Raw genomic sequence first — 22,028 nt, 5'->3', positions numbered from 1 at the left:
CTGAATGCACGATGAAGTGAGCTGTAGCTCACGAAAGCTTATGCTCAAATAAATTTGTTAGTCTCTAAGGTGCCACAAGTACTCCTTTTCTTTTTGCGAATACAGACTAACACGGCTCCTACTCTGAAACCAGTGAGAATACTATTATTCTCATCCTAAACACCTCTCCATTAATGTTTGTAATATTTAGTTTAGAATATAAGATTAAATCTTAGAGTGACATCTAGACCTGCTCAGAACAGAGACCGACAACATCGTGGTTCAGACACAAGCTGTGGCCTACACTAGTGCTCCCACTGTTGCTAGCACTAGTGGAGCTGCACTGGTAGCAGAAACAGTGGGAAATTTTAGCAGGGAAAAAGCCTATTATAAAGGCTAAGAACGTATGCATTGTCATAAGGACTGTGCAAGGTAAATATGACTGCACTTAACACAGGCACTAGGTGCACATGTAGTACCATCTTTAAAAATACATACAAAAGAATTCAGGCTGACACAATGTCAATAAATAAAGCCTCCTATCATATATCCAACCCTTTACCACCCTTGGCCTACTGTAGTGGTTCATGGAACTCTGCAAAAAAAGAGCTGAAGATCAGTAAATGTGGGCTCTGTCCAACCAAGGAGGAGAGTAAATTTCAGAGCATAGGGTCTTTCACTGTGAATGTCCCCTGACAAATACTGCAAACTCAGGTATCCTAGTGGATATCTCCCAGGGTAGAAAGAAAAGACTAAAAGCACTCACACCACAAAGAAATGCATAAAATTATGTGCACAGAAGGCAAAAGATTAGGTCCCTAATAAATTCACTCCTATTCAGTGCAGCTGTAGTTGTAGCCAATTTGCAATCAAATGTTACTTTTAGAAACAAGTGATGCAGAACTTTTTAAAGATACTTGCTTATCGGGGCCTACAGTGTTAATATCAGTGCAAAACCTGTAAGTTTTCCAGTTGTAAGAGAAGTGTTACCTGCTCTCAGCTCTCTCCTTTATATAGTTGCATTCATTAATAGCCTGAACTGTCCTAATTAAACTGTTAAACATTTTAAGTGGAGTCCCCTGGGGGGTTTATAATATATTGGGTGAAATAGTGCCCCTGTTAAAGTCAATAGGAGTTTTCCCATTGACTTCAGTGAGGCCAGAATTTCACCCATTATCTTTACTGAAAATGCAAAGTATATTTGACTCCTCTTTTTTTTCCTTGTCTTTCAAGTTATCTACTGTGTCCCTGAGAGATTCCTGCAGAATATTTCTTTGTAAATTTCTGTGACAAGTGGATAAGAGAAATGCAAGAATTTTCAGTTATTAAATTGTTATATATTTAAATACAAGTGGAACTAACAGTATGTTTCAGCACTTCAGCCCTCAATTTCACATTTTCACCTGATAAACAATTTTCTGTTTTTCTTACCTCTGTCAAAGTTATACTGCTGGGAAATTATTTCTCCCCAGTATTTAGCACACTCTGCAGACAACTTCTTTGGTTTGTCTAAACGACGAATTGCTAAAGCTTGGATATGTTTCTGGAAGGCCTCCTCTGACATGTCTTCAATGCACTTCTCCATAGTTTTTAGGAAAGCTTCAACCCTGCTTTCTAAGTAGTGCGGTTGTTTTTCTGACTGAATAATAAATCGCAGTCCTTGTATGCCATTAGCCCGTCGCGGACCACTGAACACAATGTAACCTTGACAAAAAAGAAAAAATTGCAACTGGTTAACTACATCTATATCTATGTCCAGTAAAAAAGTTTCAATTTGCCTTCTCTTCAGTGAATTCTGGCTATTAACAATGTATGATACAGTGATCATCTGTTCCTTATTTGTCAACAGGAAATACACCCTACCCCATATTTTAGCATGTTATTCGAAGTGTCACACACTAGAAATGAATGTATGATTTTACATTGCATGTGATTCCATGAATAAAACATTGCAGTGTTCAAAAAATATAAGCTACATCTTGTATTTTTCAAAGTTTTCTTTTATTTCCCAAAATAGATGTGGTTGCCCTAGAGAGGAGAAAAAAAAAAAAAAAAGAATGAAGAAAGGTTGTTTGTCATTAATAGTTTCTGATACCCAGATAATAAGTGTTATTAGGTTGAACATTCAGAATAATTACTTAGATCTACTATTTATAATCTAGTATCAGAGGGGTAGCCGTGTTTGCCGCTTTTACAGATCCAGACTAAGAGTCCTGTGGCACCTTATAGACTAACAGACATATTGGAGCATAAGCTTTCATGGATGAATACCCAGCATCCGATGAAGTGGGTATTCATCCACGAAAGTTTATGCTCCAATACGTCTGTTAGTCTATAAGGTGCCACAGGACTCTCTGTCTATTTATATCTAGTTACTACTTCTCAGTTTTATAAACTTTCATTACACGCACACACAGAGCAGTGGAACAGTCTCATTTTGAAGTAATTTTTTCCATGTTAAACCTTCACCACTGAGGTTTGGTACAACTGTGTGCAATTTACACATAGCAATGCACTGAAATGATTTTGGAATTCATTCTACCGACTATAAAAAGGAATTTTACTAAGTGGTTCTATTCATTATCCGTTACTGTAGCCATGTTATGGTTAACATTCCAGCAGTTGTTTCCTCTATAAAGTTGTACTACTCTCTCAGTGTATTATATACTGAAAAAATATCACTGTGGTTTAAAACTTAAGATTCTCAGTACAGGAGGACGACAGTGATCCTTGTTGAAATCCATACGAATAGGGAAATTCTTAGTAAAATGATCAAATCTCCAATACTTGGTTAATACCTCTATTACACACAATGGGCCCTATCTGTAACATTATGCAGCTGTACAGAGCTGTGCCTAGATACTAGAAATGTGATCCCTTAATTGTTCATGTCCATGTTTACATAGGTTTAAGTTAGAACCCTAATGGTCTTTTATTACCTTTTTTATATCTCCAAATTAATATTCATTTTGAAAGATCTCTTTTCCAAGTTGATAACTTACATCATAATATAATACTGGATGGATGTGGGATTTACTCAAAGTCTTTACTCAGCCTAGCAGGGCATTGTGTGCTCGGTATTCTCCATTTTCATGCAACTCCCCCCCCCCACACACACACACACCCCCCATACTGCTTACATTGTGGGTCACTTGTACTTCAAACATAGCATTAGTTTACCTAAGAATAGGATCCTTCATAATGAAAAAGTTCTATCCACATAATAGTTTTTATTGTTGTCATTACAGTAGCACGCAAAATGTACTATGTGCTGTACTAAGGAGGATATGGATATAGTTCATGCTCCAAAGAATTATATGTAGGCTTTAAGCTAAAAGTGATTCTTTAAGGTATGATTTGTGGCCTGGCATGCCATCTAAAAAAGACCATTCCATGTGTACTGTGTGTTGTGGAAGAAAGGGCAATGACAGCTTTGTGAAAGGAAGAGTGGTTTTACTATTGTAAACACCAGGCCTAACAGAGAGGCAAGTTTAATGAATGCAATTTAAGGAACTCAGCTAGGAGACCGTGAGGCTTCATTTTTTTCATTTTGTTGCAATTTGATAATTTAAACTCTCTCGTCTGGTAGTCTCTCTGCCTAATCTAATAGCAGCCACTGGATAAATCACGGGCAAACAGTGGCTCTGTCTCTGACGTGGGAGAGGAATCCGAGAGTTGTAGAGGCACTGGTGAAAAATTTCATTTGAATTAGCTCTGATACATATGCAGTCACAGCCTTACTAACCATGAGTCATACCTACAGCTTTGTAAGCATTATTGCTTACCACTTCTCATAAAGGCTTTTTAGTCCTTAGTGTCACCGATTCTCAGTACTGCTCAGTTTTCTTCTGACAGTCATCTAGCTTTGGGAAGCTGATCTAATAATTCCATCCTCTCCTGTCATTCAGAGCTTTAGATGAGGTGGCTTCCATATAACCATTAGACACCATTTTTTTCTGGAGTGAGGCAGTCTTCAAATATTTCAGTCTTGATCTTAAAATCTATGCTTGCTTCATCTCAGTTTATCTTTGTGAACCGTATATTCTTTGGGATCTCCATTAGTTAAAATAACGTTTATTTACCAAATGTCCTTTAAATGGCATTCAGGGAGTAGGGTAGAAGCAGAGCTATAGAAAGTCTATCATCATACTTATCCTTATTTATTACTGAGATATGGAGGATAACTCTGGGAAAACTCACCTAACTGTTCCTTGGTACGCAGAGTGTTGAAGCAAGGCTCTGATATAATTTGACAGAAGAGCTCCAAAAACATATTCTCAGAGGTACTCTGCATATCTGTTTGGTAATATATTTCTATGCCACAGTTGTTATGAACTTCATTCCTCTGTTGATAGACAAACCAACCTCCTAAAAGATAAAGTTAAAGTAATTAGGTTCTCTCTCTCTCACACACACACACACACCCACCCCTTCCCAAATAGAGTCCAAGGAGAACAAACAAACAGTCTACCTGCAGATAGACTCTGATTACAAGAAAAAGACTCAAAGCAGATCTTCTATTAATAATCAATCAGGCAACCTGTTTACTAACCCGTGGGAGAAAGATTTTTTACAGTATGTTCACAAGGTTAACAAATCCTAGCCTGGCGAGTCAAATGGGTAAGTGAATTCCAAAAGCCAAGGGTCGTCGCAGAGAACACCATGCCGATGCCTCCTCTCTTATAACGATCTCAAATGACTCTGCTGATTTCCCACTGATTAGACTTGGAGACTGCTGCACCCATCTAATCCCTACCTAGGGGTGGTCCCTATGGATCAGGGTTGAGGTGCATTTGTGTGCTTGGAGGGGAAGCTTGTACTGCCTCTCCCATGCTTTATTTGTTCTGTAAACAGAGGACTTCAAATTTCTACGACAGTCAATCCAACAGATTTATAAGCATTAAAATTAATTCAACGAGTAATACCAATAGCTTCTTTGGTACATGGCATTTCCTCTAGGCTAATGATCAGCTAGAGATTATGGCCTTTGGCTGTACATTAGTTATCTATTTGTACATATTCTCGGGAATTGTCTTCAATCTCTGTAGTAATTATTGCTTAAATCTTGACTCTTTGGCAGTGCAAAAAAATTTGGATACTATAAATAAATTCTGTAAAATCACCCTAGGTTAAAAAATAATCAGCTGTTAGACATGGCAAGAAGTTATTTGGATAGAAATTACACTTTACTCAATGAAGCAAAGGCAGCACATCACTGAGTATACAAATGCAAAAAATGAAAGTTGCTCTCAAGGAGCTCTGGTCAGTCAATGTGTACACTAATACCTCACACAGAATGAGGCAGGGCTCTCACTTTGACTGTGTAGAATGAGGGAGGGCTCAGATTATATTTCACATGCACCTACACACTAAACATAAAATTTGAGTCGACTAACATATGCATGCATGTGCAAAGCCAGAAGAATGTTGGCACATCTTTGACATGGGTACTTTGTCCCTGCCAAAAGTTCCACACCAAGATGCTAGAACTATTGAGAGAAAGAAAAAGCAAAAAGCAAAAGAAAGAAAACTGCACAGCAGTGTTGGTCCCAATGTGAATAACGGCACCAGAGTGCCCCACTGTTCTGATGCCAAGGGTGGTGAAAGCTGCCAGGGAAGCATATGCAGCACAACTGCAGCAGTGCAGAGGAGGTTCCTGGTACTGGAGTTCCCCCATACCAATTCTGATACCAGCTCTATGCCTACTAGTGGAAGGGGAGTGCTGAGATGTGGTGCCAACAGGCATGAGGTTCAGTGGCTCGCTCCATTGGACAGGCTATAGATGGCACAGCCCTGGAAAAATCCTAGACCAATGGCGAGGTCGGGATAAACACAGTCTGTACTGGCATTTCTCTCATCGGTAACAGACTCAACAGATGCCCGGTGGTGGTTTCTGACCTACCCACTCACTACAGGGGAAGGGTCACAGGCACCCATGCCTGCCTTCCTGCCCACCGCCACCGGCTCCATGTCAGTCTGCGCTCTTCCTGAAGGAGGCAGAAGAGTTACCCCGAGAACTAGAGTGGTCATGGCTGGTTTTATGTGACATTTCTTTGGCACAGTTGACAGGTAACAGCTTCTCCACCTCTTCAGAGAGGCACCTGCTCCCACACGGGAAGCGGTCACAGTCTCGGAGCCTGATGAAGGCCTCTGTACCGGATCAGGCTGCATGGCCTGCTCGAGGTGAAAGTCCCAGGCCACCTGAGTCCTTTTATTGAACAATCTGCAGATCAAACAATGCTCTTTAAGGTGGTCCTTGCCAAGACAGAGCAGGCACCGCGTGTGGGGGGGATCATTGTTAGAGATCATTCCCCCACATGAAGGACAGTGTTTAAACCCTGGTAAGGGTATCAACAGGGAAAAAAAACCCACTAAAAAAGTTAACACTAACTACCACTAAATACTAACTATATACAATAAAAAACGACACTAAATCTGATTGCGAGGATGTAAGGTTATACCACACAGAGCTCCCACTCCGGCCATGGGCAGTAAGAAGGAACTGGGGGGGGGGGGGGTGTCAGGGTGGGGCCACTGCCATGAGTGCTGCCCCTCTACGGGCATGGCTAGGCAAAATCTCTGGCTCCAGCGCACTAAGCATGCACATCCCTAATGGAATACAGGTCTGCGGCCACTTGAAGAACAGTTTTTACTTTAATGTTATTTTGCTTCAAACTGCTGTGCAAGCCACATGTCTGTATTCATCCTTCACATCAACACTAATATATTAAGCAGCTAAATACTATTTTATAGTTCTACAAAACAGTTACTGAGCATAACAGAAAGATTAATGTCACAGACCTACCTATACGACTTTTCATATAATGATATTTCCCATTTAATTCTGCAAGATTTACAGTGCAAAATCATTTGAAGTTGATTTTTAGACAAACTACAGGTAATATTCACTTCAAAGGTCATTAGAAGACACCAGGAAACAGCTTTAAATTACTTCCTTTATTACATATAAAAAAATGATTTAACTTACTATCAGGCAGCTGCACTTCTCTGTATCTTACTAGCTGACTGGGAAGGAGGGGCTTTGTATGCGCATGCTCAATGAGAGTGTCCTCAACCATTTGCATAATTCCTAATGCAGCCTGGAAAAGACGACATTAGTTACAGGTTTTTATTTATTCCTTGACAATCCTAAATCTGGCAGCACACTGAAAGACCACAGTTATTCTTGGTGAGATGCAAAATCAGGAATGGAATGGTTAATTTAAAACTAAGTATAAGAAAGTGAAAAATAAAGTGGAAATAAGTGAGATTATTTTCCCTACATTAGATTATTTATTAATTATTTAATTTTATAATAACCCGGTACTACTGGTGAGCACCTTCAGTTACATTAATCTTTACACGTTTAGCTAAACATTTTGGACCTATTCTTAATATGCTCTCACTTTCTTACCCTTGAAGTATTTATCTATGCAAACTTGAAAACTGCATACAAACTACCCAGTTTATATATACAAATGACATTTTGTTAGCTGTTAATTTGGTTTCTCCAAGTATTTCTATACCAGCACAGCTATTCACCCCATTTTGTTGCATTGGTGGAGTTAGGACTGTTGGGCTCAAGGTACTCCCTTTTATATGGGGATAAAAATCACAAGATTTTTTTTCCCTGTCTCCATCTGCTGGTAAGGCGCCTAGGAAAAATAATTTTGTCCAGCAGCCAGTGACAACTGATAACTCAGTCTCCACAAGTGAAATTTACTTACTGTCTGATTAACAAGGTGCAGGCCTGCACTTTAGGGCTGGAATTTTCAAAAGAGTCAAATGGAATCAGGCTCCAACTCCTAGTAAAAATAAATGGGAACCGAGTCCCTAACTCCCTTAGGTGAATCCCTTCCTAAAATTCTAAATATTTCCTTTAGGGAGGGACAACACAAGTTTCAAAAGTAAACTAGAGCATCTTGAGTAAAAAATATTAGGACAACCATATTTTCTTATTCTTCAAATCTGAGATCCAGGTTTCCCTGGGAAAAGTCAACTAAAATTTTCTTCTCCTAGCCTGGCAGGCTATGCTGGCATACAGAGATGCTACAGGAAGCAGTTTTTAGACCCTAATTCAACAAAGCATTTAAACATGAGTAATCCTGCCCCTATTTGTCAAAGCACTTAAGCACAAGCTTCAGTCTCACTGAAGTCAATGGAATTTAAAGCACGTAGTGTACTGTATAGGGATGGGATGACTGACATGCTTAAAGCCCTTGCTGAGTTAGTGCCTTGGTGCCCACAAACACATCACACATAATTAAGAAGTGAAAAAAGAAAAGAGAAGACCTTGTATGTACAGGCATGTGGCAGGGTAGCAGACCAGCTCTGTTACCATTTTTAATTGCTAACTATAAACTTCATAAAAAGAAAAGGAGTACTTGTGGCACCTTAGAGACTAACCAATTTATTTGAGCATGAGCTTTCGTGAGCTACCGCTCACTTCATCGGATGCATCCGATGAAGTGAGCTGTAGCTCACGAAAGCTCATGCTCAAATAAATTGGTTAGTCTCTAAGGTGCCACAAGTACTCCTTTTCTTTTTGCGAATACAGACTAACACGGCTGCTACTCTGAAACCTATAAACTTCATTTGCTCTTTCAGAAACTTCATCAGATTTTTTTTTTTTAAATACACTACAATATACAACATACAAACATCAATACATGGCAATTAATATGGCAGGAAATGCTGAAGTAACATAGTTTGGATGCAATGTTGGTCATAGTTCTAAAGACAGGGAGTAAAATTTATAAAAGTGCCTAATCAACTTTCCATGAGACTTAGACTCCTAAGTTCCTAAGTCAGTTTTGAAAAAGAACCTTAGAATCTTAAGTCACTTGGGCACTGTTGAAAATTTTACCCAGAGGCTCCAATATGTGAATATACCCACAGATGTAGACTACAATGCTGTGCTTTAGTTATTAAATGTGGATGTTAATATTTTAATTGAATAGGAGATCTTAAAATAGTTATTTTAAAATGATAAATTCAGATTTTCCTTTACTGCCTTAAATATAATTAGCTTTTTATAAATACACAATACAGTGTTTACTCCTAAGCCGTTCTAAAGTTATAGCCATTTTCAGTAAATCTACAGTTTCAACCTAAACAGCATCAAATACATAGGATATTTGAAGTTAAGGTGGTTTTATGAAAAGTTGGTCTTTAAAAAAAAGAAAAGAAAAGGAGGGATTTCAGTAAATTACATTAAAAACTACACTTCAATGAAAAAAGTCTTTAAAACCTGACTGTGATGCTGGGGTGGGGGTAGGGTATGGGGTGTGTGTGAATAATATATATGCCAACATTTTTTAGAAGTCTGGCCTCACGCAGATGTGTAACTTCAAACAGCTTGATTGTTAAGTGCCATCGATTACATGTTGAAAAGTATAGCAACTTATTACAAAATCTGCTTCAAAATTCTATGCAGAAGCCCAAACCTCTTACTCTGTTTCTGTTATGTAAACTCAAACACAAAAATGGTCTCTTGCAGAAAACCTGCAAAAGATCTGTAAATTTATGAAGGGAAAAAAAAGGGGGGGGAAAAAGGGATGAGGGAAATATAGGAAATTTCAAGGTAAAGCCAAAATAATATAATATATATTCTACTCTAGAAAACAACAAGTTACCATAGAATATGTATAACACGCTGGTGTCACTATGAGCACTATTTGCCTACTATTAGCAGAAATCAACACCCTACTGTGGCAAACTACAAACTTCAGAATAGAAGTCTAAGCATACAGGTAGATTGCAAGGAGCTCAGAAGAAGCTTGCGGTTCATTTCTGATCACCATGGTCTCCAAATACATAGATGCACCATACGTATATGCAGTGATATATATTTTTCTCACTCCAATAGCCACCCACATGACTGCTTACAGAAAACATCTCTCTCTCATGACTGGGTCGCATAATACATGTCAGCACAATACAGGGCTCAGTCCTGAGTAATTCTGTGGTGCTTTATAGAGGAATTTAATCACATCTTGTTCAGATATAGAGGGGGTTAGGAGGAAGATGGGATTAGCCTTTAGTTTATATTTCCAGACAAAAAAATGTAAAAAAATTAAAACACAACTTTCCTGGAGCTCTTATTTAAAGCTCCAACTTTCTATATCCTATCATTCTGGCTCTTTCCCTCTTTCACTCACTGCTGCTGGCCACTTTCCTCTCCGTGCACTCACTGCTGACCTGAAGGGTTTTAAGATAGTCTGGTACTAGTGCACTTTCACTAGTCTAGTACAGAAGCACTTCTGTCATGATACTATTGGGAATGCTGCTATATCAGCCCCATGGGAATAGATGCAGCCATTTTAATATTTTAACTCTCTCACAAAAGGTATTGTCACATCCAGTATTTGTAAATGAACTCAGATCTTTGGATAAATGTGATACAGACGTGCAACTCATTACAGGTTTAATGAAGGACACATTAAACAGTTTGTGCCTCTTACTAGCAGTGCCCTCTTACTCGCACAAGGAAAAGGAACTAGAAGTCTGATTTATGGACCCACACACCTTAGCCTTGTACTAGATGCTTTACTTTGAAGGATTCTGATTTTTTTAACCTTTACTAGTCAGCTCAGTCACATGTCTGAAGCTTGTAAATGGAAAACCAGGATCTGTAGCACAGTTACTTTTGCAGTCTAATTACTTACTGTAATGACACGCAATGCAGACTTTAAAATATTTAGATCATAAGCTGTTTTCTATTATAGTAAATCTCAAACACCAACGTTCAAAGGGACATTCAGCCTGACAGAGCAGAAAAAACATCATCATGATATACTTGCTGTAAAACAGCTAAAAATTAAGTGAAGACTATGAAATCTTATTTGGCAAAAATTGTTTTAAAATTTGGGAAGATTAAATAAACCATTGGTTTTAAATCCTGTTTTTAATACACACTGTTTCTATTAAAGAAAATATCAGACCTGTTTTGTTATATTGCCATGGAGAAGAGCCTCGATGTGTAACCGTGACAACAGTTGAGATATAAAGGCTTTGAGGCGGAGAAGAGTGACATCTAGAATAGATAAACAGATAGTTAAGTCAATCACATGATTTTTTTACATTAGAGGGAACTGACCTCATCATCAGCAGATAGGATGCGTTTCTTGGAGAAAAGGGAAAATCACAATCATCAAAAGCTTTGGATTTTCCCTTAAAAATTCATTGTTGGAAAATTTCCAGGTTTAAATATCAGCACTCATTGCATAGTTTGCTTTGCTTAGAATTCACATAGCATCTGACCCAGATTCCACTAAGAAAAACAACATCCCTGCTCTCCAATCATGCTGAACACACATTCACTCTCCAGAGAAAATAGTTACCATCATTTAGGTCGGGCTGAGAGATAAAGCTGTAGCTATTAACTACATAAAGAACATGTGGCTTATCATTCTGGAAGTTACAGTACATTACTATCTACACTAAAATAATTTCTGAACTCAAATTTCATAGTTTGGTAGTAATTAGCAATAAATCATACACAAAAAATAATTATTAATTTACAATATATATACCTGTACTTACTTACGTACGTACGTACATACACACACACACACACACCTGATTTTCATATTTTAAACACTCTTACAATCAGTATTACTCTTGTCCATAAAGCAAAATACAATTTACATATTAGAATCAATAGGCAGAATCAGCAGACTAAGACAGTCCCTTGGTAACAAGCATAGACTTTGGAGCCAGGAGACCTGGGGTCCAATCACTGGCTCTGCCATAGCCTCCCTGTGTGACCTAGGAAAAGTCCCTTATTCTCTCTGGGCCTCATTTTCTTATCTGTAAAATGGGGATAATCACACTTCCCTATCTCAAAGGATTGTTCTGAGGATAAATACATTAAAGACTGTGAGGTTCTGAGTTACTATTGTAATAGAGGGTATACAAGTAGCTAAGATAGGTTGATATTTTTATCCTAAAAATATCAATACTTTTTCCAATAATTTTTCCTCTTACTTCAACCCCAACAAACGCCCTCCCAAAAACACACACCATTTCCACTTCTTTCCTCACCCCACATCAATTATTAGTTGCTCTCACTTCTTTAGTCATATCTTATATTTAAACTGTCTCCTGGAAAAGGCCAGGGGTGTCTTATTGTTTGTATAATTAGTCTCTTAATTCTGACTTAAGAAACAATTGTCAGCAGTACATAGGGCTGGGGTCATCTGGTAGTGGTGGTGAGGATGATGGCAGTAAAAAAATCAAACCAAAAAATCATTGTCCCTCAAGCAGAACTTTAACATTGCAAGACAATTAGACTTTAACCTCTTTGAACAGCAATTCAGTGTTAAATTGCCATATTAAATACACTCAGTATTAAACTTTAAATAGATTACATTAAGGGACAGAAGTCAGTAAATAAAAAAGGATCTGCAATTCCTAGGAAGAGGAAGGGAGTACCCTTTATCGGGCTGACCCTGCTCTCGCTGAAATTAATGCTAGTTTTGCCACTGACTTCGGTAGGGCCCACTGATAGTCACCTTACTTAACACTGTACAGACACGACAGAACAAAACATTTAGGGCCCAGACCCAACGCTACTCTGTACAGTCAGCCCATGCACTAGTATAAAGTCTAGGGTTGCCAACCTCCAGGATTGGCCTGGAGTCTCCAGGAATTAAAGATTAATCTTACATTAAAGATTATGCCATGTGGTGAAACCTCCAGGAATAAATCCAACCAAAATCGGCAACCCTAAAGCCCCCTATAGCATGTACAGAGGACTGCTTGCATGGAGCAGCTTCAGGATCAGAGCCTTAATAGTGGAATGCAACAATATACAGTATAGTCAGTTTCTGACCATACTGGATTTTTTCTTTCCCTCTAAAAACATTATTTTTCATTGGCATCTTTTAGAGTCGAATACATCAACCAAGAATGATGAAATAACTATCCTGCAGCACTATGCAGAAGCCAATCAGAATCAGGGCCTCACTGTGCACTGTACAAATACAGAGGTATTCCCAAGAGTTCCTGTTGGAAAAGATTTATACATTTTTTTAAAAAATTTTGTTGCTGATATTTTTCTGGTAAAAGCTTTTTCTTGCAATAATTAAAGGGTATACAGTGCCCAATATATTTTAAGCCTGCCTCAGTAGCAAGTGTACAAGACGTGCACACTCACCTCTATAAATATCTCACTGAGGGAAACATGGTGAGGGAAGGGTAAATTCACATCTTTGCTCATGATGGCATTCAGCTGAAAGCAGTATTTGGTAGGGCTGGTTTAATAGGGTGGTAAGATGTCTGAAAATTAGAAGATGGGAAGCAGCTACAAAAAGATAAAAATATAGGAGCAAATCCAGCCCACTTCACTAATATGAGCCGTCCCACAAAAGTCAAAACTTGCATGAGAAAGGCAAGCTAGATTTGGCCCTAATTTACATCTTCTGGAAGATTTGCTAGGGGTGGTCTAAGGAGCTATTCACCATCTTCGTTCTGCAGATTGCTCCAACAGCAGCCCATTCTCATGTCAGGCCAGAGTGGGGTACTACATGTAAAGTTCACTAGCCTCTGCTAAAATTATAGATACATCCTCAGATTATTTTGAAGTTGTTGGTAACTTTTATATTTTAAATTACCCTCCCCAGTGAATATAGCAAGGGATCTGTTCTTCATTAAGGACTATTTGCATGAAAAGTTTGTAGGCTTTTTTCCAAATATTTTTGAGACAGTGGTCATCAAAAAGTAAATATATAATTTTAAAAAAATCTTAATTCCCAAACTGGGTTTTCCTTACGTTAACTAATAACTAAAAAAATTAAAGTTTCTCAAACTTTAAAAACACTATGAAGCAACTGCTGTACAAACATTTCAAAATATGGTTCAGAGTTCAAAATATGTAGCTCCATTAATGTTGATTAAGTAATTACTTGTGAGGACAACAGACTATGTCCCCATTCAAAAACGGAAACTCCTAACTTTACTGAAACAATACAAAGCTCAGGATTCTGAACATGATCAAAGTCAAAACAGGCTAAAATAGTGAATACAGTAAAAGAAACAAAGTTACAAATTGGGGGGAAACTCACCATCTAGAGCTTCTTTTAATTCATCTTTGGTCCAAGCAACTTCTGTCATCAACAGTCGGAGGTAATACATAGCATGCTGGTGAGGCTGTTCAGCTCGAAAGTTGTTCAGTGATCGCATGTACTAACAAGGTTGAAATAGGACATTCAATAATTACAAAACTCAGCTTCTGAATATAACAGCAACATCACCCCTGAACTACTTGGCTTTGTATACAACCCAAAACCCCACATTCCAGATGCCAGGAACATTCTTCCAATTCTACACTTGTGCTTTCTTGAGTAGCGTAATAATTGGATTGAACTATGCTCATGATGATGTAGCTTTGCTTACACGATGAAGAAGCTAGGAACTAAGCTAGTTTCAATTTTGACAAAAAACCATTTATTCTCAGAATGCAATTTTCCATTAATTCATTATGGCAGATAACTCCAAACCAATATTTTCAATCATTCTAGTCAAGGCCTATATATTCTGTGGCAACTATTACCAAATTCATTGCTAGCTGCAAACTATAACTAATTGTCCAGTGCCCTAGTCTCACACTGTCAGACAGAGGCAGGGACAGCTACATACAAAAGGAACAAGAAAAGAATCTATTTTTGTGAGCAAGGAGCAGGGCTGTGACAACTGTTATTTTGCTCAGTTTGCATCCAGGCAAAACAAACACAGCCATCTCCTCGAACAGAAAGAATGGAAAGAACAAGCTAACAGTCTTGGCAACGTGGGATCTACTGGGTCCATACAGCCACAGGTAAACATATCCTCCATTTCACAAGAGAAAGTCAGCTGTTTTTCAGAGGCCAGTGGGTAGGTGGGAAATGCAACCCGTGACCATAAGGTGAGAGGGCTTTGTCTGGACTGACAGGAAAAAAGGGGAAGTGTCTCCTTTAAGAGTCCCCTCCCACTTGGGAATTGGGAAGGGGTGGCAGGCATCACCTAAGCCTGCAGGCAGGTGAGTAGGACTTAGGTAAGCCACTGTCCCCCTGCACATCTGGAGAGAGTATATAAATCCTACTCCCTCCAGCCTGAGCCCCCTCCTAACCCAGGATTAGTTTAGGACTGGATTTTTCGCTCGGTTATGGGCATTGTACAAATTGCCTAATTTGTAACTGGGAATGACTTACACCCCACCATGGCTAATCTGGCAGTAAGGGAGAGTGTGCATGTGTGTGTGTGATTTTTTTTTCCCCTTCCCCATAGCAGCTCAGGGACCTGGTAGGGTAGATCAGGAGGTAAGGTTCAAGATGTCACAATTTAGCAAGTGCCAGGTGTCCACTGCAGCTACTCATTCCATAGGGGTCCAGTTCTGTGTAAAACTGGAAGTGGAATGAGGGGAAGGCATCCCCTAAAGAAAAGGGGGAATAAACTTAGGGCTCCAAGTGTCTGCTGCAGCAAAGAGACAACCCCCTTTCCCCAGCCCCTTAACCTTCATATAAGGGAAAGGTGAGGGTTCCCAGCAGTAGACTGGAACCAGCTTTGGAGGGCTGATGGCACCACATCCCTTGCATTTTGTCTTTCTGGGACAAAGAGGAAAAAGCTGGTGAACAATGCATTCCCCCTTTCACCTACTTTATAAGAAAAAAGGAGCTGACCCTTTCTTAACATGGATGAGCTTGTGGGAGAAGAAAATGCAACTTTTCCTCTTTAGATTTTGATATTTTTTGGTTTTTCCTTTATGTTGTTACACACATGGATATACAGACAATAAAAATTGTACATACTCACAAAATATGCAAAATAATGAAAAGCAAATTCTGAGATAAAACTCCCCTGAGTTCTAGAGACATAAATGAGAAAATATCTCATAATACATGAAGGAAAATCCCCAAGAAGTATGCATTATAGATAATGTATACATAGAAATATTTAGAAATTTCTTTGGGGTTTTCCTTAGTTTTAAACTTAATTTTTATCTGTTTTATGCTGCCATGTGTGTCAGTTTACCACAGTAATGAGATTCAACGTGCCACAGATATATAGACCCCGATCCTGGACTAAATCTTCCTTATATTTGATATTCACCTATTTGAATATTAAAATTAAAAGTTTCCTGTTACATGATATAATGCTTTCTTTTCATGTATGCAACTCCAATGTAAATAATTACATTTCTAGATTGGACTAACAGAAGTAACAAAAGTTGTAACTTATTTCAAAAGTTTAAAAAAAAATTGTAAAATGCAGTATATAAATATGGATCACTGAATTTTGTGCCAGTTTTCACTTCTGGAATTCTGTATATCCATGTACTGCATATCCTGTACCATGAAATGGGTTATGATCCCCTGGGTCCAGAGGGGTCACAACCATCCCTCCTATCTATCCTGTTTCTTTATGGCTAGATCAGATTGAAATACTAAATCTTTTTCTTGTTCTAAATGGGATCGGAATATGGAAAAGTTTGAGAGGCACTGTTCTACTCCTTTTATAAATGAAAGGCATAATCCAACAGTTAGAAAAAGTTCACCACGCATTTTGCCTGAATAAAGACTGTACGGCCAATACTTTTGAAGATGTACAACTGTCATTTAAATACTGTGGGTGAACTTCTGACCAAACCAAAGCCAACAGCAAAACTCCCATCAAATTCAGTGGGCTAGGATTTCACCCTATGCTTTTGGGCAGATTTAGCTCTCAACTGCCATTAAAATGTTCACATTTCACTCATAGTCAATGTATTCTGTTTTAAATTATCCCAATCACATTATATTTCCATAGAGCTTACCGCTTCCTTGATAATTTCAAATCTTTTCTCATCAATCTCAAAGGTGGTCATTTTTTCAATGATCTTCTTTAACAAGATATGCTGCTTGTCATTATAACCTTTTACAGAAAGCTATGGAAAGAGTGCATAAGTTCCTTTAAACTTGAAAAGTCAAAGAGCAATTTCTAAAAAAAAAATTGTAAGTGTTTATAATAGCCTAAAACTCATACATCACAATTAGAAAGAAAAAAACAAAAAAAAAACAAAAAAAACCCCGGATATTTGATTAATTTTAATTTAAAATCAATTTTTCTCACAAGGTGGTGTAATATTGAAGACGACAATACTGTATGTCTTGATGGTTTTACATGCAAAGGACAAATATAAATTCACTGTAGCTTAATAAAGCAGCAACGTGTAGGAGTATAGACTAATTGTTTATTAGTACGGGCTCTAGTCAGTAAAGTGTGTTTGAAGTACTCAAAAATGTTTTTCCACTATGGACTTCTCATTATAGTAATAAAAACTAGCTTCCTACTCTCCTCAAATGTTAGCCCAGAAATCTATTTTCAACTCTATATTTAATTTTCCCTCATAACCCATAAATATATTTTACTGGGATGGTAGTAAATAATATTAGGAGACATGGGTCAGTGTGGACACCTGCAGTCATAAAATTCAGTATGATGCTAGCTTACAAAACCCAGGGTGTTAGTCTCAAATGTTATGAGATATGGGTACCTCTACACAAAGTCTTGATAAGGCTGCATATGGGGTAATATGCACATGGTATTAATCACCTAAATTACAAAATGAGTATCTATAAAATAAAAGAAAGGCTACATAATTATTTCATGCTATGAAGAATCTGATGAGAAAAGGTTCCAAACAAAGGAAAATACAAGATCTAAGTCCTGTTTGCAGGAACCAAAGGGGGGGACACACATTATGATCATAGAATCATAGAAATATACAACTGGAAGGGACCTTGATGGGTCATCTAGTCTAGTCCCCTGAACTGAGGCAGGACTAAGTATTTTCTAGACCATCCCTGACAGGTGTTTGTCTAACCCATTCTTAAATATCTCCAAGGATGAAGATTCCACAAACTCCCTAGGTCAGTGGTTTTCAAATTTTTTTTCTGGGAACCCAGTTGAAGAAAATTGTTGATACCCATGACCCAACGGAGCTGGGGTGAGGGACTCAGGGTGTGGGAGGGGCTCAGGGCTGGAGCAGAGGGTTGGGATACAGGGCTGAGAGCTGTGGGGTGGGGCTGGGAATGAGGGGGCTCTGGGCTGGGGCTCCACGTGGCTCTCACCTGCAGGCACCCCCTACCCCCCCCCAGCAGAATGCGGAGCTAATGCTCGGGGCAGGGGCAGCGCATGGAGCCCTGTGGCCTCCCTGCCTAGAAGCGGGACCCACTGCTGGCTGCTTCCAGGGCGCAGTGCAGTGTCTGAACAGGTAGGCACTAGCCTGCCTTAGCTGGGCAGCACCGCTGACGGGACTGTTAACATCCAGGTCGGCGGTGCTGACCAGAGCGACAAGGGTCCCTGGGTGCTAAGCTTGGCGACCCAGTGCCTTACATGCCGCGACCCAGTACCCGAACTTTGAAAAACACTGTCCTAGGTAATGTGTTCCAGTCCTTAACTACCTTATGGTGAGACAGTTTTTCCAAATGTCTAACCTAAATCTCTCTTGCTGCAAGTTCATGGGAGACAGTATCAAAAGTCTTACTAAAGTCAAGATATATCACATCTCCTGCTTCCCCCCCATCCACAAGGCTTGTTACCCTGTCAAAGAAGGATATTATGTTGGTTTAACATGATTTGCTGACAAATCCACGTTGACTATTACTGATCACTTTATTATTTTCTAGGTGCTTACAAACTGATTGTTTATTTGCCCCATTATGCATCTGGGTACTGAAGTTAAGCTGACTGGTTATAATTCCCTGGGTTGTCATTATTCCCCTTTTTATAGATAAGTACTATATTTGCCCTTTTCCAGTCCTCTGAATCTCTCCCATCCACCACAAATTCTGAAAGATAATCACTAATGGCTCAGAGATCTTTGGCCATTTCCTTAAGTGTTCTAGGATGTATTTAGCCAGATCCTGCCAACTTAAAGACATCTAAATTGTCTAAATGATTCTTAATATTTTTTTCCTTTCCTATTTTAGACTCAGAGCCTACTGTGATGTTATTCATCCAATCACTGCTAACCCTTTTTTGTGAAAATTGGGGGGAAAAAAAGGCATTTAACCCTTCAGCCTTCACTGTGTTTTCTCTTATTGCCTTTCCACCTTCATTAAGTAAGGGGACAACCCTGTTCTTGGTCTTCGTCTTGCTTCTAATGTATTTGTAAAATGCTTTTTGTTACCCTTTATGTCGAATAGCTAGTTAAATCTTGTTTTGTTTCTCATTTTGTCCCTACAAGCTTCTGATGGGTTTTTATATATATATTATATTTTTAATATTCATCTTTCATAATTTGACTTATTTTCCACTTTTGGTATGACTCTTTTTGAGTTTCAGGTCATTGAAGATCTTCTGGTTACACCAGGTTGCTCTCTTATCATACTTCCTATCTTTCCTACGCATTGGAATAATTTGCTCTTGTGCCCTTAACAGTGTCTCTTTAAAAAATGCCAACTCTCCTTAACTCTTTTTGCCCCTTAGATTTGCTTCCCATGGGATCTTACCTACCAAATCTCCGGGTTGCAAAAGTCTGCCTTCTTGAAGTCCACCGTCTTTATTGCGCTTTCTTCTTTCCTACCATGAACTCCATCATTTCATGATCACTTTCACCCAACTGCCTTTCACCTTCAAATTCTCAACCAGTTCCTCCCTATCTATCAAAATCAAATCTAAAATAGCCTCTCCCCTAGTTGCTTTCTCTATCTTCTGTAATAAAAAAGTTTAAAAAAAATTCACCTACCTCTTTTTCCTGGTTGAGTGGTCAACTGTAGGCCCCTACCATGACATCACTCTTGTTTTTTACCCCTTTTATCTTTACTCAGAGACTTTCAACAGGTCTGCCTCCCACTTTTATCTCAATCTCAGTGCAAGTGTATATATCGTTGATATACAAGACAGTACCTTCTCCCTTTTCTCCCTGCCTGTCCCTCCTGAACAAGCTGTATCCTTCTATACCAATATTCCAGTCACGTGAATTATCCCACCAAGTTTCTGTGATGCCAATTATGTTATAACTGTGATTATTCACTAATATTTCTAGTTCTTCCTGTTCTCCATACTTCTTGTATTAATATACAGACATCTAAGATGTCCATTAGTTTTTGCCTCTATATTCCCTTATCTCTCATTTGTGCCTCCTATGAATCTTCCAGGACGCAATGACAATCTTTCCAAGGAAGGAATAAAATACTGTAGTTATGATTGGAAGCTCCAGATAGAAGATTTCATCCTCTATAGTAGAAAGGATTTTTTTTCCACTACTATTAAAATATTGAATAATCTACCATATGATTTTGAAGTATATATCAAAAATGCATTTTATGACAAAGCTTGATATATATATATATATATATAGTTATAATAAAATAATATGCTTGAGTTGATCATAAACAATTTGAGCACTCAGATACTACAATAATGTGTGTTTTAGAAATGTACATATATCACATGTAACACGAGTTTTAGTAGAACTTTCTTCCTTCTTTAGGCATGCTTTTATAGTGTTGACATCTTAATGTACAGTATGTACGACAGAATTGCAGAATACCTATCACAGATCTTCTACACTGTAAAAAAATATATTGATATATAGACTAAGGGTTCCAGATACCAATTCAGAGTAATATCACTTTACAGCATGAAACTGGAATCTTCACATAATTTTAAAATTAAGTTTCCAAAATATGAACTAATTTAGCTGCTAATAAAAAACTAAAAATCTGATAGTAAATGAGCATAATTTCGTTTAGAATTAACTCTGACCACTGAACCTGAAAATGTCAGCAAGCTTTCAGAATAAAAATATGTATACGTTTTCAGCCAATTACGTGGAACCAGTAAAAACAGGATTTTGTGGAGTTAAAAAAAGTCCCTACGACAAAGATGTTGCAAGCTTTTGAGCACAGAAAATTCAAAGGCAATATATAGCACACTCTCTCCACTTAGCTCTTCTTTGAAGTAGCACTGTGTTCTATAGGAATGTGATGGTGTTGGTGTGTTACATAAAGATTGTTAATAAAAGGCCTTTAACACAACTGCAAGCTAGGTTTTGATAACTTATTAGAAATATCTTAGGAAAGCCTAAAGAAGTAACAATACATCGTAAGATCAATATTTATTAAACAAAAATTGCCATAGTTTTGGATTTTAAAATAGTTGACAAAAATCAACTCCAAAGGAAATTCACAAAGATGTATTAGTCTGATACAAACATGCACAAATGGATTCATAACTCACTGCTGAAGAATTAGAGGAACTAAGAATATAGGAAATCTAGAGGGTTAATATTCATACAACACAAAATGTTTTTTTATTTTGAAAGTTCAGAATTAATCCACTTTATATACAAACACACCATCACACTTTCAGGATTACTGTGTAAGCGGGTAAAAAATGTGAATTAGAACGCACACAGTTGCAGCGTGCACACATTCACTAATTAACCAAATCATTCACTGATTATTAAAAAACTTTTTTTCCAAGTCATGAGATAGATGCAAGGAAAAATCATTAACCATCTTGTTTAGAAATGCAGAAGTCAATGTTTTCCCCAAGCTCAACTTAACTCTCAAGCTGTCTTCACTTCTTCCTGTGTTTTTTTTCTTACTTACAAGAATTGCATTCATTCCTGATGCAATGCCATAGATCAAACCTGAGAGGCGTGCTGCATATGTATACTCTTTTAAATCATCCTTCAATAACCTGATAAACAGGTATGTCATGTTGCAATGGAGAGGATCAGCATAAATGTAGCGACTAACAAAAAGAAAAACAAAAGAAATGCTTTGATACCTCAAGCAATGACACAGTAATGGATGAAGAAACATGACTGAAGAGTATGTATATGCAGCCTCATTATTAGTATCTCTTAGAAAAGAAAGTTGAAGTGAACCACTTATTTAGCAGCAATGTGAAGATTTTTTTTTCCTGTGTCAGAAAGTCTTACAATAGCTATCTGACATAGACTGAAACTAAATCGAAACTCAGAATTAGGAGCAGGATGACTTTTTCTTCTTTTTTGGAAGAGGAGCAAATCTTACAGCTAGCTAATCTGATGAATGGTGTAAAAGAAAGGAGTAAAT

The 22,028-nt window shown here is 38.1% G+C and overlaps 1 protein-coding gene across 3 annotated transcripts in view; it reads right to left on the bottom strand.

The window, feature by feature from the left end:
* Positions 1–22,028, bottom strand: part of IDE (insulin degrading enzyme) — a 98,190-nt gene that overhangs the window by 17,312 nt on the left and 58,850 nt on the right. For all 3 annotated transcript variants that reach the window (XM_074959087.1, XM_074959086.1, XM_074959085.1), the window contains exons 16-21: positions 16,772–16,882; positions 14,046–14,166; positions 10,923–11,014; positions 6,968–7,079; positions 4,180–4,347; positions 1,411–1,683 (exon numbers count right to left, since the gene is read on the bottom strand). In XM_074959087.1, the coding sequence (XP_074815188.1) occupies positions 1,411–1,683; positions 4,180–4,347; positions 6,968–7,079; positions 10,923–11,014; positions 14,046–14,166; positions 16,772–16,882 (877 nt within the window). The remainder of the gene's footprint in view (positions 1–1,410; positions 1,684–4,179; positions 4,348–6,967; positions 7,080–10,922; positions 11,015–14,045; positions 14,167–16,771; positions 16,883–22,028) is intronic.

The sequence above is a fragment of the Natator depressus genome, chromosome 7 (genome assembly GCF_965152275.1).
Source record: "Natator depressus isolate rNatDep1 chromosome 7, rNatDep2.hap1, whole genome shotgun sequence".
NCBI lineage: Eukaryota > Metazoa > Chordata > Testudines > Cheloniidae > Natator > Natator depressus.
The sequence above is the reverse complement of the archived record's forward strand: the minus strand, read 5'-3'. Positions and strand labels throughout refer to the sequence as shown.